This window comes from Acanthopagrus latus, chromosome 10, assembly GCF_904848185.1.
Source record: "Acanthopagrus latus isolate v.2019 chromosome 10, fAcaLat1.1, whole genome shotgun sequence".
NCBI classification, from domain to species: Eukaryota; Metazoa; Chordata; class Actinopteri; order Spariformes; family Sparidae; genus Acanthopagrus; species Acanthopagrus latus.
In genome coordinates this window covers 1,429,319-1,446,235 of record NC_051048.1, presented here as the reverse complement: position 1 = coordinate 1,446,235, position 16,917 = coordinate 1,429,319, and the positions used below count along the sequence as shown (strand labels likewise).

General features: G+C 38.8%; 1 protein-coding gene across 1 annotated transcript; it reads left to right on the top strand.

Moving 5' to 3' along the window:
• Window positions 1–668: 668 nt before the first annotated feature.
• Window positions 669–1,694, top strand: LOC119027713 (trace amine-associated receptor 13c-like). The gene has a single exon (XM_037113142.1). It carries the CDS (start codon window positions 669–671, stop codon window positions 1,692–1,694), a length of 1,026 nt encoding a protein of 341 aa, XP_036969037.1.
• The last annotated feature ends 15,223 nt before the right edge of the window (window positions 1,695–16,917 follow it).

Genomic DNA, 16,917 nt, shown 5'->3' with positions numbered 1-16,917 from the left:
TGAACTTGCTTAGAATTGTCTCTTTTTTTTAGACTTTTGTGCTGGTGTCAAAACGGAGTGTCTATCATGAAAATTAACCGGATGTTTTGATTTCGTTTTGGTGTATGACTTCCTGTCAGCTCTGTGCTGAATTTAGGTAAACTGATGCACTCTGCTGTGGCATCCAGTAAAAATATAAGTCTTGCGTATCTGCTGCGGAAGACTCTGGACTGACAGAGCTGTAACAGAGTAGATATGCCAAGCAGCAAAGCCAGTGGAAGTACCCACATAGACTAAATTGAAATCAGCTCCACTGCTGTGGCAGATCGGAGACAGACTGAACACAGGTCTGGTGGAATTTGGGGGTCAGTATGCAGTGTGTTTAAACTACACAACACATTCATTAATTCACTCATTTGAACACTTATCCATTTTTACTCAAAACAAAAACATAATCTCAATGAAACTATTGTTATTTCAGCCGTTACTACATGTTGCAGATGTAAAAAAAAAAATGTTTCCAGGACTATTTTCCATTTATGTTAATAGGAGACTTTTGATTGGATGTCTAAGTGTGTCAGGTGAGTTTCAGGTGGCTTCTATCTTGTGACTGTGATTACTTGACAGAGATATCTGCTCTCTCTGGTTCAGTCGGGTTTATCTCTGAGGTTTTGGCACATCTCTTTATGATGACTGCTGACTATTCTCAAGAGCAGTACTGTTACCCGAGCAGCAATGCCTCCTGTGTTACTGTACATTTAGGTGTGTGGACTAACTTTGCCCTGTATTTGCTTTTTGCTTTAGGCATGTTGGTTACCATTTTAGGTAATGCTGTTGTCATTGTGTCAATATGTCATTTCAAACAGTTGCATAGTCCTACCAATGTGCTCGTTTTATCCCTTGCTTTGGTTGATCTACTAGTGGGTGTTATGGTGATGCCCTTCAGTGCCACCCGGACTGTTCATGGCTGCTGGTTCTATGGTGAGGACTTCTGTCTGCTGCACTCCAGTTTGGATCTGTTTCTCACCACTATTTCTATCTTTCACTTAATTTGTATCGCTGTTGACAGACATCAAGCAATATGTAATCCTCTGCATTATTCTAGAAAAATCACAATGTCAGTGGCTGTGATGATGGTATGTATCAGCTGGGCACTGGCTGCTGCCTACTCTTATGGACTGCTTTATTCTAAGGCAAATGTAGCAGGGATAGAAGATTACGTGGCATCAATAAACTGCCTCGGCAGCTGTAACCTTCTCTTTAACCCTCTCTGGGGAATCATGGACAATGTTTTCTGCTTTTTCTTTCCCTGCACTGTAATGGTTTGCCTTTACACTCAAATATTTATTGTGGCAAAAGATCATTTCAAAAAGATTGGAAATATGAGTAATTGTTCAAATGACAGAGGAAGAGGTGGGCTGACTAAACAGTCTGAGTGCAAGGCTGCAAAGACTCTAGGTATTGTGCTTGGTGCATTCATCTTCTGTTGGATGCCCTTTTTCATAAATTCAATAAGTGATGCCTTCACAGGCTTCAGCACACCTGCTGCAGTTTTTGAAGCATTTGTTTGGTTGGGTTACTTTAATTCAACCTTAAATCCTATCATTTATGCCTTGTTTTATCCTTGTTTCAAAAAATGTTTTTATTGTATAGCCACTCTGAAAATATTTAGCTCAAACTCCTCTACTATGGCCATATCTGTAGTTGAAACATAATGTACTATTTAACTATTTCAATCAATATATTTCTCGAATAAGGACTTGGGGGAAGGGGGAATTCGCAAGAATGGTCACTTTTGAAGTAGTTTATCGTATCAAAATCATGGTTGCAGGAAAAGAAATGCTATTAAATATTGTAAAGAAAATCACAAAAAATTACTGGATCTGTCCCTCCCGTAGCCCATTCCCCATCCTAGTTGTGTGGAAAACCATCAAGTAGATTTTGTGTAATCCTGCTGACAATCCAACCAACCAACAAACAAGGACACACATTAAAACCAACTTTAATGGCAGAGGTAATGAAGAACAGAAATGTATAACACATTAAGATGAAACATTAATCTCCATGGCCTGTTAAGAGTTTACTCATTTAAATACATAAAAAAACTGATTGTGTGAATAGTTATCCTGCCCCCAGAAACACTGAGATGAAGCTTAATTCTAAAGCTATTCTGTAAACTGTTTTCTGACAAGTAATAAATACAGCAACTTTTAATCAACCAATTGAAGCTTATCTGGCAAAGTTTCAGGAGTAGGACCACACCTCAACAGCGCCAACTTCCGATATTCCTATAAAGAACCACGTGACCCTCTCCTCGTCTTTGCTCTCGTATTCTGCGCCCCTCTCCCCACCCCATTTCTCTCTCCCTGTTTCTTCTTTTCTTTCCTCTTCTTCGTAGGACCTTGAGGGGGTCCGTCACTGCCCAGGTGCGGTGGCAGATTCTCTTCCCCACAACGAACTCGAAGAACTCGAAGAACCAAGATCTTCAATATTTTGTTTTCTTTTTCTTTCATAATAAATTGTTTCAACTCATCTTGTTGACGGTGTGGTCCTTGCTAGTGAATATCAATTTCAGTCTTAAATCAAAAACTTATGTACTCACCCATCAAGTGTCACAACATTATTAAACACATATCTGGACGTTTTTCTGCAGGAGGGCTTGTTATTTCCATACCTTCAGCATTGCCTTCTCCCATACTTTATACTTAATGAACAATGGGTCTAATTGAAATGTGACACCACATTGCTGTTTTGTTTCACATCTTTCATCAACAGATTAGATAGTAGAGTGCACAGATCCATAGTAGAATGGAAAAAAAAATGGAAAAAATCTGCACCTGTCCACAGGTGGAAAATATGTTTGAGAGTTGAGGAGGGCATAGCTGATGAAAGAAAGTAGACAATACGCAAACTTAAGTAGGGTTTTTGCTAACACAGAGTTTGAAACACAACCATGTGTTCAATCAAAAGGCAGCCAGTCAAAGACAGTAAAATACTTATGTATTCTTGTATCAATTGATTTGTAATGCATCAGTATATCATATGAGATGCATTAACGAATATCTGTAGGAGCTACTTTTTGAGTGTTCCTTGTCAGCTTCTAAAGAAAGTGGTTTAGGAACAGGCAGTTTCCCGAATATGGCCAAGAGAAGTGTTCTTTGTGAATCCTCACTCGCTACCAAAGGTTTTTTGGTCATTTCAATTAGAAGCAATTTGTATTAAATTAATATATTCAGCATCTCTTGGCTTACCAAAGTTGTTCTTCTTGTCCACAGTAATGCCTTATCTGCAATCACATATAATAAATATTTATATAATGCTGCATTCTATTACAACTAACAGACTAACACAAAAAACATTTAATTATATTTCAGAGGCTAACTATAAATTACATTTAAACAAAAACATTTCATTAGCTTATCACACAAACTTAACAAAAATGGCTTTAAAAAACCTGTGAACACAAATGATCATAATAATCAACTAAAAGCTAATACACTTGATCATACTGGGATAGTTTTAGCTTTAGGTCTTGGCTAACAACACCAAATATACTACAACGCATAAAAATAAGGACTGCTACCACACTGACAGCTACACAAATGTCGCTAGCATGCAAACACGCTAATCGTGATTAGTCCATTAGCATAATAATGCATAAATTGCAATTAGCACCCTAGCTTGCGGACTATAAATTGAAGGGCACAACCCTCCCCAAAAAAGAAGCTGTGCTGCTAATAAAATCAGTTCAGACTGACTCAGGCGAGTCACTATAATAACGTCTGATTTAGCAAAGTGCTTCTAAATCTTTTTTTATGTGCTTCTTGTTAACTTATACAGAAAAAAAAAGTACCAGGCAGTCCTTAAATAGCCAATTAAGTGCTCTAATTTGTTACCAAAAATCTTTAGTCACTTACCGTCACTGAGAACCTACCTTGGTCATCACAATATGGACACCATTGTTAAAAAAATTCCTGGAAAAGGCTGGGGGCTAATTTCCAAAGGCAGATTCTGGTCATCGCTAATGGAGGGGCAATAAGAGTGTTATACGGATGACATCTTTTTGTAAGCTAACCCTGAAGTTAGCATCATACTGGCTTTTTTGGATTATAACCGAAAATAAACCTTGTGACAAATGCAGGTTTATGATACTTGCATGTTTTGTCCAGCTACATAATTGTCATACATGAACACCACTTTTGTGATCTTTTTAACACACAAAAGTGGGCCTGCAAAGACAGACTAGTGTGTAGCTGAGTCTCTGTTTTTGGCATGATGACATTTCATGTCCCCCGACAACCTCTGTAGTCTCATTTAGACACTTGGCAGCAACCGCAATTTTTAAGATACATGAGCACTTTTAATTAATTTGTGGGACATTTAATTATGTATTTTATTCATTTTACTGAAAACACTTTGAAAAAAACACATTTTAGGGCTCATTACTACACCACTCTATAGCAAGCATCCTGGCTGGAAACATCACAAACTGGCATGATTTCTTGCACAGCACTTGAGAGGAAGGTGGTAAGGAACATCACTGGTACTCTTCTACAGAGCATCCGTGACATAGGTGAAGTGAGGTTACTTATACCGCTTTTCCACCAAAATTAGCGGGTCTACACTATTTTTTTAAATGCAAGTCAACCCACTAAAAGTCACCTATTGGCCCCATCCCCACCTCAAAACCTGTGTCTAGTTCAGAGTCAACTGACCCGGGTGTAAATGCCAAGTTTACAAACACTTGTTGCATACAAAAGCCCAACCTTAGCCAATTTTAGATGGATTTCAGACCAGTGGGAAAAACTGAAAGACTCACCCCATCCACAGTCTGTTCACCAGGCTGCCATTGGCCATACCACCAGACTACGGACCAGCTTCGTTCCCCAGGCTGTGAGACACCTCAATTGATCAGCAGCACTCCATTTTCTAAAACAAATGTGGCAGAGGCAAACATAGTTTCCTTGTGTTTTATAAATGACAATAAATATACCCTGTGACATTGCATTCTAGAGAAAAGTTCAATTAAACCACAAATATTTTAACCTAAAATTTGGATTGGAAAAAAAAGATTCAGATTCAGACTCGTTATGTTGGTGGAGTCATTATAGTAACTTGCTTTAAAGTAGATTTTTGAGGGTTCTTTGTTAACTTCTATAGAAAACAGTCAGGCAGTATCCTTTACTTTGAATTATTTTATGCGTGCCTCTTGGTTTAAGTTGTTGTTATGCTTCAAAGTAATATGACATTCAAGAAAACAAAGTAAAACAGGCATTTTCATATTTCATTGAACTTTTTAAGCAGTCTGGATAAAAAATAAAAATAAAAATCACTAGCTTATTACACATACACACACTACATACCCTTTAAGTAAATTTCAAAAATTGAGCTTCGACCAAATTACACAGTCGTGGGTTCTGGCTTGAGAGCTAATGGCTGAAAAACAAATTACTGACTCACCTGCTAGTAGCACTAGCTAACGCAAATGTCTTCTCGATCGCTTTAATCGAACTGAAGTTCATCAACTTCATCATACTGAAGTGGTTTTATCTTCAGGCTTTAGCTAACAACACCAAAGATACTGCAATACACAGAAACGTGGACTGCTAACCAACCACACTGAGGGGGATATGTTGCTAGCGTGCTAGCGCGCTAATGGCGATCAGCGCGCTAGTATGCTAACGCGCTAATGGCGATCAGCGCGCTAGTATGCTAACGCGCATACTAGCGCGCTGATCGCCATTAGCACGTTTAGCTCGCTAATTATAAAAGTGCACTGAATTAGTGATTTATTAAAAGCACTCTTACCCGTGTTGACCTTCAACCAGGGGGCATAAAGTGAAGTTGTGGACATCATTTCTCCTCCGCAGACACAGACAGTTAGCTAGCTTGGCTCTGTGTCTGACTGCAGCTCAGTGTATGACAAGGCTGTGGTGCTGACAGACCCGGTCCATACAGGTTCTGTTGGTGAAGGCGGCTCATTAGAATAACTTTTGATCCAGCAAAGCGCATTTCATGGTGTTTATAGTGAACTCAACTTTTAATTGCAGCTGATAATAAGTTGTTTAAATCTTGGCATCTTAAATGTATTTGTGGATTTAATCAATTCAAATCAACTATAAATTGATACTATAAATACCAATGGAGATTTGTGACTCCCCTGATTATATAAATGTTTGACTATAAAATAAGGACAATATTTTCCATCAAATTACCCAGACGGTGTTAGCAGTTAGCATTTCCTCTCCCCTCGTCTTAAAAGTCTGTGATTTTGTTGAATGTGTCTGTTAAATGTGTGAAATAAGACCAGGCTGAAGAAACATGAGATCATTGCTAAATGTCCTGCAGTTTAATTCTGTCTGAATGAGACTACAGAGGTTGTCGGGGACATTAAACGTCCTCACAGCGAACACAGAGACTCATCTACTCACTAGTCCGTCTTTACAGGCCACTTTAGTTCCACACTGTTCTAACTCTGACTTTACAACTTGTACATTGATCAGTTTATAGAAAACCTGGATAGTAATTGTGCAGTAAGACTCTTAGTGGTGGAGACGTTTCAGTCATGTGACCGTGATGTCGTCTGTTTGTAGCCTAACATTAGCTTCTTACTGCTACACAGTTAATGTAGCTTCACACATCACAGAGTGGAGTTCATCTGTGGAGATTATCTGGATCAACAGAACCTAGAAGGATCAGAACCATGTGTTTGACACACTGATTATTTATGATGCTGATCTAACGTCCAATTTAAAAATCCCACTGGCTTTTTGTGGAGGGAACCAGAGCGATGCTCGCTTCGGGGCAAGCCAACAAAATGTATTTTTCATCCATAATATTTTCATGAATCTAAACAGGTCTGGTGGTGATGACCACTCGGTTGTCTAGGCATTGATATCTTTGTCGAACTGAATTATGCAGTACAATTGATTCAAACACCATAAAAATTATGTCAACTGAGTCACAACATATACATATATATATATATATATATATATATATATATATATATATGTTGTATATATATATATATATATATATATATATATATATATATATATATATATATATATATATATATATATATATATATACATATATATATATATATATATATATATATATATATATATATATATATATATATACATATATATATATATATACATATATTTATATGGTGGTGTTACACATTGGCGCAAATGTAACATTTGACTTCATGTGTTTCAATGAATATTGTGACTCCACCTTTGATTGTTAAAACACATGATGCCTGTTAACAAGCAGTAAGATAGATATAAGTTACCTACAGAAAAAAATATCCATCTCCTCGAGGCCTTCTGAGCCTCTCTAGGTGTATCAAGGTTGTGTACAATCTCACAAATCTATTCTGTTAAAAAGTCCTTATTATTTACTCTTTTTAAATATCTTTTTGAATTTAGCCTTAAACCTTAAAGGAAAAGTGTTTGATTATCCCTGACTTGTGTTGTTGACACTGCAGGGTTTCCTACAGACAAACCCCATACAGGCCTCAAGGGGGGAAAGGGCTGTGGGCCAGAACATACTCACTGACAATGGGCCCACATGGGACTAGTTTGGGTTTGGCTCCTGCCCACACTGCCCTCATTAATCCTACACCTTCCCACAGAGGGCCAGCTGCTGTGGTAGTGTGGGTTCATGAGTGCTTGTGGCTGACAATATCAGAAATATGACCCGACGATGCTAATGTTCACATTCAATAGAAATGTGGCTCAAACAATTCTCAGTTTTGAATTAGACTTAATGTGGAAGTTTTAGGACTACAAACAAAACCATCTTAATAAAAAAAACGGGTGTAATCTTTGTCAAACTGTTGCATGGCCTCATGTGAAAAGACACATCTTTAGTTTTAACATGAAACTGACAATAAAATAAGACCTCAGCTTTGTGAATCTGGAGTAAAGATCGCTGCAGCAAGATTTCAAGTAGTCATGTATATGAATCTTACAAGTTAGTGATTCTTCCACCACACTTTCCTGATAAGGTTTCACAATAAACCCTTGTTTAGAAATGAGGGGTTTCTTTCCACTGAAGCGCTAGATGCGCCACACAGAAGCCGAGATACTTTGTAAATAGATCCGAATAGCTGCACCCTCCTGTAAAACTAAAAAACTTTAACTTTTATCACGATAACAACTCAGCTTAATGTGTTTCTGAATATTTGTAGTGCTGCTACACTCTCATTCATAGGCTCTCGTTATGTTCATCTAGTGTGACGTCCACTTCTGTAATTTGGTATTACTGGTCCGATCCCAGGCTTTCTACCTAACCAATTTTTTAAATGTTAAATCTGCCAAAAGGCCTTTCTAATACCTTATTAACTTTGCTCACAGTACGTTTAGGGAAAAGTCTTCCGTTCAGATTGGACATGAACCCCCGTCTCCTGGATGATGTACCCAGTACCCTCGTATTTAGAGCTGCTGATATAGCTCCAGCCATATATGCTGTTTCCACCCTGCTGTGCTGTCGTTTGAGGTTTTGCCTTGTGTGATTTATTGTCTTGAGTTGTCACGTACTTGTTTTAAAACATGCAAAACACGTCCTGCTCCCATCGTACGTCGGACAGATGATCATAAATCCTCCACACCTACCGACACAAACATTACTGTATAGATACCAAGAACCTGTGAGCAGCAGTCAGTGAGTCTGGAGACACAAGAGAAGGATGACCACAAACACTGTTGACAAGGTGGGTGTCCATTTATGATTTTGGGCCATGTTACAATATATTTTGTTTAGTTGTTACACCATTATTGGTTGAATTTCCATCAATTTCTGTCCAGAAATTAGCTGTGTTTGATACTCCCAACTCTCTACATGTCATACCTACAGAGATAAATAGCATCCAGATTGTTTACAGAATATGTAGTATTTTATGTTGCTTGATTAAACGATAATTATGTAAAAATTATACATTTATCTAAAGAATCTGCCTCATTTTGGTGATCCTATGGCTTTTCCTGCAGTGCCACCATCAAGTTTTTGATTTTGAGTAAAATGTCTCAACAACCATCAGATAGGTTGTCACCAATTTTAGTCCATTCTTGTCCCACCTGAGGATGATTTGCAGAAACTTTGGACACCCTTCATTTTTCATCTCGTGCCATCATGAGGTCAGGTCATTTGACATGTAAACCAATGATAGTCCCATCAGCCTCCACCTTATTATTGTTGTTATAGTGGTGTGAATGTTATCATGATAAAATGATCAAATAAATTATTATTCCTACTAAACATTGACTAGCTTGGCTAGATTTGCTAAAATGCCAAATTTGCTGGGAATATTGGCACATCTTCTTCTGTGAAAGTAGTCCAACAAAGAACTTTTATATCTGAGTGTGCTGAGTGTTAAATGGTCTATAAATTCATCAGTTGTTTATCTCGTTGCCCAACAGTTTATAATCTCCAGTGTAGCTGCCAAAGGTTGTGTTTTGTTGCTGGTTTATGACATCTTTTCAGAGGTTGTTTTACAGCACACATTTCTTGTCCTCCGCAGGCCTACAGCTGCATACAGTAGATATGTTGGTCAACTCTTCTTCCTCCTCCAATTCCCCTTTCAATTCTTCAGTCTATTATTGCACCAATTCTGCTGTTTTTATATCCATCACCGCTGCCTTTCAAGTCACCAGAGCCTTCCTACTCCTCCCTCTCTCCATCCTTGTCCTCCATCTGGGGCACCGGCGATGGCAGCAACAACACTCATTCACTTCAACCAGCCACTCTGATGTGTTCACCTACCACATGGCTACCATGGATCTGATCTGGGGCCTGGGGTCAGTCCTCTATTATTCTGGCCACTTCACAGATCTGCCAGATATGATGATAGCGGCAACCTGTCTAAGTTCCATCACTTTCTACGGAGAGACCTTCTTTCACCTCCTGACTTGTCTTGAACGATACCTGGCTGTCGTTCACCCCATCACCTACCTGGGGCTAAGAAAGGCGCGAGGGGTCAGGATCAGAAACATAACCATTGGTTGTGTTTGGCTGATATCCTTAGCATGGATGGGCATAACATACCTGTACTATCCAATTTTACCCACAATCCCATATTTCTGCCCTTTGGTTGTCTGTTTGGTTGCCATCTCCTTCTGCAGCCTTTCCATTCTCCGTGTTCTGATTCGTCCAGGGCCAGGGGACAGGGGGAGGGACAAGAAGCGCGTGGACCAATCAAAGGAGAAGGCATTCCTCACAATTACAACCATAATGGGAGTTTTGTGGTTGTGGTTCATAGCGCTCTTTGTTTCTGCCACCCTGAACTCCACACCACTGCTGGGCCACAGTGTTGACTGCATAATAAGTACTTCTATACTCTGGTTTAGTCTGCCCAGCAGTTCGGTGTTACCTCTGCTGTATTTACACAGGGCAGGAATACTTTCATGTTGCTGTTAAAATAGTGAGTAAAGATAAGCCTGGGATTACATTTGAAGATCGTAAATTTGATGGGAGAAATAGAATATATTGCACTTACAATGGACCCATGTAGAGTTTTATTATACAGGAGGTGAGAGTTGTTTGAGATTGTTTCATATGATAAAAGTTATAATCTCAAAGAGTTTCATGTAAATAAATATCTGTTAAATCACTATCTTGCCAGCACCAAATGAAGTAACACAATGATGGTGGTCTCTGCCGGCTGTGAGCAGTCATGGCTGAACAAACAAAGAAAAAACTGGCAATAATCAACAATGAAATTTTAAACAAAGGTGCAACTCCAATGAAAAAAAAAAAGCATTTAGACAAATGGTCTAGGAAGGAAGGCAACCATCAGCGTACAAGAGCCAGAGTTTGAATCGCCATTGCGTTGCCAAGGTGGAGAGCAGTCGAAGCAGAAAGGGAGTTACAGGGGGAGGTACAGATGTGGCTTTCTCTCTCTTTGACTGTTGGCTCAAAGTTTATAATTCTAGATACAGAATCTACTCTACCTAGATTGTGGACCTTGTTTTGGGGTAATGTCAGTCACCACACAGACTGAGTTTGTGACCTCTGCCACGGATGTTCAATTTTTGGCACTGTATGTTTCTCAGCAGGATTATGGATTTAGCCCCATTTGCAAGCAACAAATTGGACTTTTTCAGGACTATTTTAATCATTTCAGTGTTCCAAGTATCTGTGTAGTGTTATGCTAATGCTAAACTAACGTGAATCATAATCCGTTATCACATTTTGAACTCAAAAATAAATCACTGTAATCATGTAAATACCCTTGGTGTTGCTTGGTGTTAATGATTTTGGACTGGTTGCAAGGCATTATGGGTAGCTGCTGGGGTGTTGCTGGGATGCTAGTTGTTTGGGTGTTCCAGGTGTTAAAAGGTTGTTGCTATGAAGCTTTTAGGTTATTTGAGGTTGGTAGTTTGTATTGTGTTTGTAGTTTTGTTTGTTTTGAACATTGATTGATCTGACAATAATACTGTCAAATCCTGTATCACTGTTTTGTCTATAAAATTGCAATGAATACTGATTATCAAGTCCCACAGTCCAATATCTTCATGTCTTTAAATGTTTTGTCAAACCATTAGCAATGGACAAGATCAAATCCTTAAATTCGAAGCTGCAACCAGAGAAAGTTTGATTCAGAAATTATAAACAATGTTACTCACAATAGTTACAGAGATACATCATTTAATGGTTTAGATGTGCAGATACACTGGTAGGACCACATCTCCCAGCATGTATTTTATTAGAGGGTTTTATCAATATAACTTTTTCATTAACACTGAATGTCACTGTTGTTATTTTCAGCTTTGAACTTGGTTTTTGGTTCTATTGAGGGTGATTCTTTTTCAGCATATTCACATTTTAGGGTGCCATTTATATTGCTGTTACACTGGTATATACATCAGATTGTCTTAAATTCATACTCATCTTATTCATAATTAAATACTGACTTCATATATATTTGGACTTGTTTTATTTTTGTTATGTCTTTATGTACTTTATCTATAGCAACACAAATGTTCTTGACCCTGTTCAGCACTCCGCATATTGTTTTCCCTCCCATCAATATCCTTGAAGGATAAATCATATTCAAATTATGTTGCTGCTGATTCTGCACTCTGACCTCCCCACGGACGCCTGCTTTAATTTACCGTGAAAAGTATCATTATCATAAAATTGTTTCGTCACATGCAAAACCCCTCACAGACCTGCTGTCACGGTTGTCACAAACACCAACAACAGATGCACACATCACATAAAGCTGTATTTGTGCCACGCACCAGTCGACTGCAGCCAGAGTTTGATGACGCAGGTTGATGATTGTAAAAAAATCTGCAAAAGGTGTGTATATTTCAATTTTAAGATAATGCGTATTAATTGACTTGGAGAAATATTTGCATGTAAATATCCATGTTCATAATGATAATACTCTAGAGATGGATTGTCTTAAGTTGTAAGTATTGATGTGTTTTGCAACATTGTCTTGTGCTTCAAATATAAAATACAATTATTTTTTGTTTTTATATTTTACTTTGTAAATTGGTGTTATTGAGAAACCATTAATTTAAAGGTCCACTTTGGAAGATGGTGCATTTTGGGGTCTCATTCCCAACTCATCAAATATTGTCACTTTAGGATGGCGGCCAACACGACCTATAATCCCAAAGTGCCAATATTGGGACAAATTGGGATTGAGACTCAAAAATCAGATTTCTTACAGAGTTGACCTTTAAGTCAGTGTAAACTTGTGATTTGTTTAAAAGAACTTTCCAAAATAATATTGTGGTTCCTTTTAAAGATCTACCATGGAAAAACTGAACTAAATCATTAAGATCATGGGAAAGCCAGATTGGACAGATTTGTTTCTTATACTAAGAGGAAACCATCTTTAGTTAGTTGAAGCTTTCTGGTAATAGTTTTGATGATTTTAACACTTTGTCTCCTTCATCCGTCTGTCCTATTTGTTCTCCCTCTCTTCAGACCTTGTACGTCCTTGTAAACATGTCAGTCAACTCCTCCTTCAATGCCGAAATCTCCTTTGTTCCTCCTTACCTCTCCTCCAACTCTTCCTTCAATCATCTCCTGAACCAGTGCTTCAGATCCAGAACAAGCATCTTTTTCATCTCTGCTTTTTCCATCCCCTATATCCTCCTGCTCCCTCTCCCCCTCCTGGTCTAGCGTAACACTTGATGTGTGCACTAATACAATTTGCAATATGGATTTTCTTATACTATAATGGTGTCTAACGATACTGATTTACAATAATGACAACAGCTGTATTTAAACCAAGGGATACGAATAATTAACTGTATGTGTGTTTGTTGTACACTCTCTATATTGGCCTCTACAGATCATGCAGAACATATTCAGACCCATACAGAGATGAATGGAATAATATTCAAATATTGGTGCTGTTGACCTGCGATCTGAACTCCTGATGGCTCAATTTACCTGTTTTAATTTACCGTGTAAAAGGATAATAAACATATGACTGAAATTGTCGTGCTCTCACCTGTTGATCACACCAACATCAGCAACACGCACATCTTAGTCACAGATCATATGAAGATAAATTTGGATCTCACAGCCGTGAACAGCAGTCGGAGTTTGGAGTTGCAGGTGAAGGACGGTCAGAAAGAAACTCTGCCGAGGTGGGTGTCATTAAAAACCAACTGACTCTTTAAAGATGTTTTATTTAGAGATTTAAATGTAACTCATATTGTTGTTAACATGTTTTCTGAAGTCATTCTGCATGTATGCCTCTGTGTGGATTTAAAAACTGTTATTACTAATTTACATGTAGTAAATTTAAAAAGGATTTTATCTTAAACTTTAAATGTGTTTCATTTACAAACTTTCTACTGATTTTGGTTCTGTTTCATGATTAACTGTGACATTACTTTTTGTTAACGTTGGACTAATTTTAGTAAATGATTGCACCTAAATCAGGTAAATAAACGTGATTTGTGTCCAAAGAGTCTTTTCTTTAATCTCTGTCTGACGTAACTCGGATTAGTGGAGCTTTTCGTGAATATATTTTTAAATATCCGTATTTATTTTCTCCCTACCTCCATTTGGTTTTAACATTGTGTCTGTTCTCCTTCTCCTCTTCAGACCTCCTGGTAAACATGTCAGTCAACTCCTCCTTCTTTGCCGACATCTCCTTTGTTCCTCCTCACCTCTCCTCCAACTCCTCCTTCCATCTTCACTTCAGCAAGTGCTTCAGTTACAGAATGAGCATCTTTGCCAATCTTGCTTTCTTCATCACCTACATCCTCCTGCTCCCTCTCCCCCTCCTGGTCCTCTACCTGGGTTACCAACAATGGAGGAAACAGCGATCCACGTCCACGACTGCAACAAAACACTGTGACATCTTCACCTATCACTCCGTTGTCATGCAACTGAATGAAGTCTTGGGGTTCACAGTCTTCTTCTGTGGTGGCTTTGTCAAGCTCAAAGAGATGATGAATGTAGGGTACAGCATCTGGACTGTCACCTCCCTGGGACAGGTTCTGTTTCACCTCCTCACCTGTGTGGAGCGCTACCTGGCTGTTGTTCACCCCGTCACCTACCTGGGGCTCAAGCAGTCGGGTGGCGTCAAGATCAGAAACTTCACTCTTGGTTGTATTTGGGTCATGAGTGTCGGAGGCCTGGCAGTATTTCATCTGACCAGCGACAAATTCAGTCTCATCTCGTATTGCTGCACTGTGATTGTTTGCTTAGTTGTCGTCTTCTTCTGCTGTATTTCTGTTCTCTGTGCTCTGAAGCGCCCGAGGCCGGGGGAAGTGGGCGGCAACAGGGAGCATGTAGACCAATCAAAGCAGAGGGCTTTCAACACCATCATGCTCATAATGGGAGTACTAATGTTCAGCTTTGGGGGGACTGTGATTGTCCTTGCAACAACAGCTTTACCTGAGAGTGAGGCGTGTTTGGTGATCTTGTGCACACTGTGGTTCGATCTGCCCAGCAGACTGGTGTTACCTCTGCTGTTTCTACACCGGGCAGGAAAACTGCAATGTTACAGACAAATCACCAAGTCAGGATGAGGATCACATGTCAGAGTATCAAACCCTAAATTCTTGTTTCAAATCAGGTATTTCAAATATCTAATGATGGTGCATTACTCACTTAGTTAAGATGCATTACATGCATACATTTTAGGGTCATCCCTCAAGTTGTTTAAAACAACTGTTTTAAAAAGCCATGGTTAAATATATAAAACTAATTCAATGCTCCTAGATTAATCATGACCTGGATGACTGACAACCTTCATCAACATATTTTACATAAGACTTCACACCTACTGAGGGGCAGCTGTAAGATTTAAGTAGCGAGTTCTGACTCTCTAAATTCCGTCAGGACCGTGTCTGGTCCATGTCCGATCCACCACGGCAGCAGTGCACTGTAGTCTTTGTGTTTACCTTCCTCTGTCTCCGCTGCGCTCTGGATTCTTCTGCAGCAGATATGCAAAGCTTCTATTTCTGCCTGATGCATCAGTTCAGCACAGAGCAGACAGGAAGTTAAGCACTGAAACAACAACATAACATTCAGTTATTTTAAATGTTAAAAACTACCTTCAAACTGGGCTGTGTTCTAACTGCAGTGTCTTTTTGAAGAGTTTTTACAAAATACATCCACTGACAGACAGGTGTGTTGGTATAACTCATGTTTAGGAGTCATTTGAGTTCTGTCAAACGTTCATCTTAACGGTCTGAATTAATGGACTGAACTGTAGATCACTACATTATCAGCACCAATGTAAATTCAGATGATGACAAAGGTTTACATGTAAAGTACATTTGTGGCATTTACACTTTGTTAAACTTCAATGTAGTACAAACATATTCGAGTTTGATGTCTGACAATAAATGTTAGAATGATTTACTCAATGTGAGTTTTCATTGTCCCTGTGATTTGACCTCCCTGTTGCAAAACCCTGGGGAAAAAAAATTACATTAGGACATTAGAAGTAATACAAATCACATCTTTATCTCACCTCCACCTTCAGCTCCAAACAAAAATCATTATCAACACAGGGAAAAAATGCAAAACAGACATGTTTCCCAAAGCACTCATGTGGTGCGGTAGCTGCTTACCTTCATACCTGATGCAAATATGTGTTTGTGTGTGATGTAATCTGTTCATGACTGCAGAGTTCACAGAGTTCACTGATTACCTTTGGATCACATGTGAAGTAGCAGATGATCAGTGCAAATACTGAAATTAATGTAGAGTTCAGTCAACTCAACTTACTTTAGAAACTAAATTTATGAAGCAACCAACATCAGATCCAAGCTGTGTAGGCCAGTTAAAGCTAGATGGCTAACTTTAGCTTAGCCTAGATAACAGTTAACTAGACGAGAACATTTCTTGTTGGTAAAAACCAACACGGTTACAGGTTGCCTGTTTACCCTGCTTACAGCCACGTACAGTTTAAACTACCGAGAACAGAACCCAACCCAAACCCGGCAATGATTTCTACATTTTATACCTTGATTCTGGTGCTTTGGCGCTTCTGGGGCCAGTGCCCCCGTAACTCTGAGTCCAGACCCCCCTGTGGCCCCTGCAACAGGGAGTCTGCATCAATAATACAATGACAGATTTCTTACAATGATTTGTACTGAAGGGAAAGGTGAAAATAAAGTGTCTCAGCAGTTTACTACCCAATTAAAAATGTTCACATGTTAGACACTGTTTTAAGTCCCATTAATCCCATGTCTGAATGAAGGATTTGTTTCCCAGGTTGTATGTGCTCCTCTAACGATAAAACCAGCAACAAACCTGGCGCCCCTTTTAAAACTGGTTGAGAACCACCACTGTTCCATTGGACACGTCTCTGTTAACTGCCGTGGGCGACGCTGTGCTGAAGTCAGCACAGTACATTTTATTTATTAAGTTAATTCTTTTTTTGTTGTTGGCAATAAGTGAAAAAAGTGTAACAACACACAAAAGGTGTAACGT

Coding starts and splice junctions, on each gene's coding strand:
- LOC119027713 (XM_037113142.1), top strand. CDS start 669: ATGACTGCTGACTATTCTCAAGAGCAGTACTGTTACCCGAGCAGCAAT.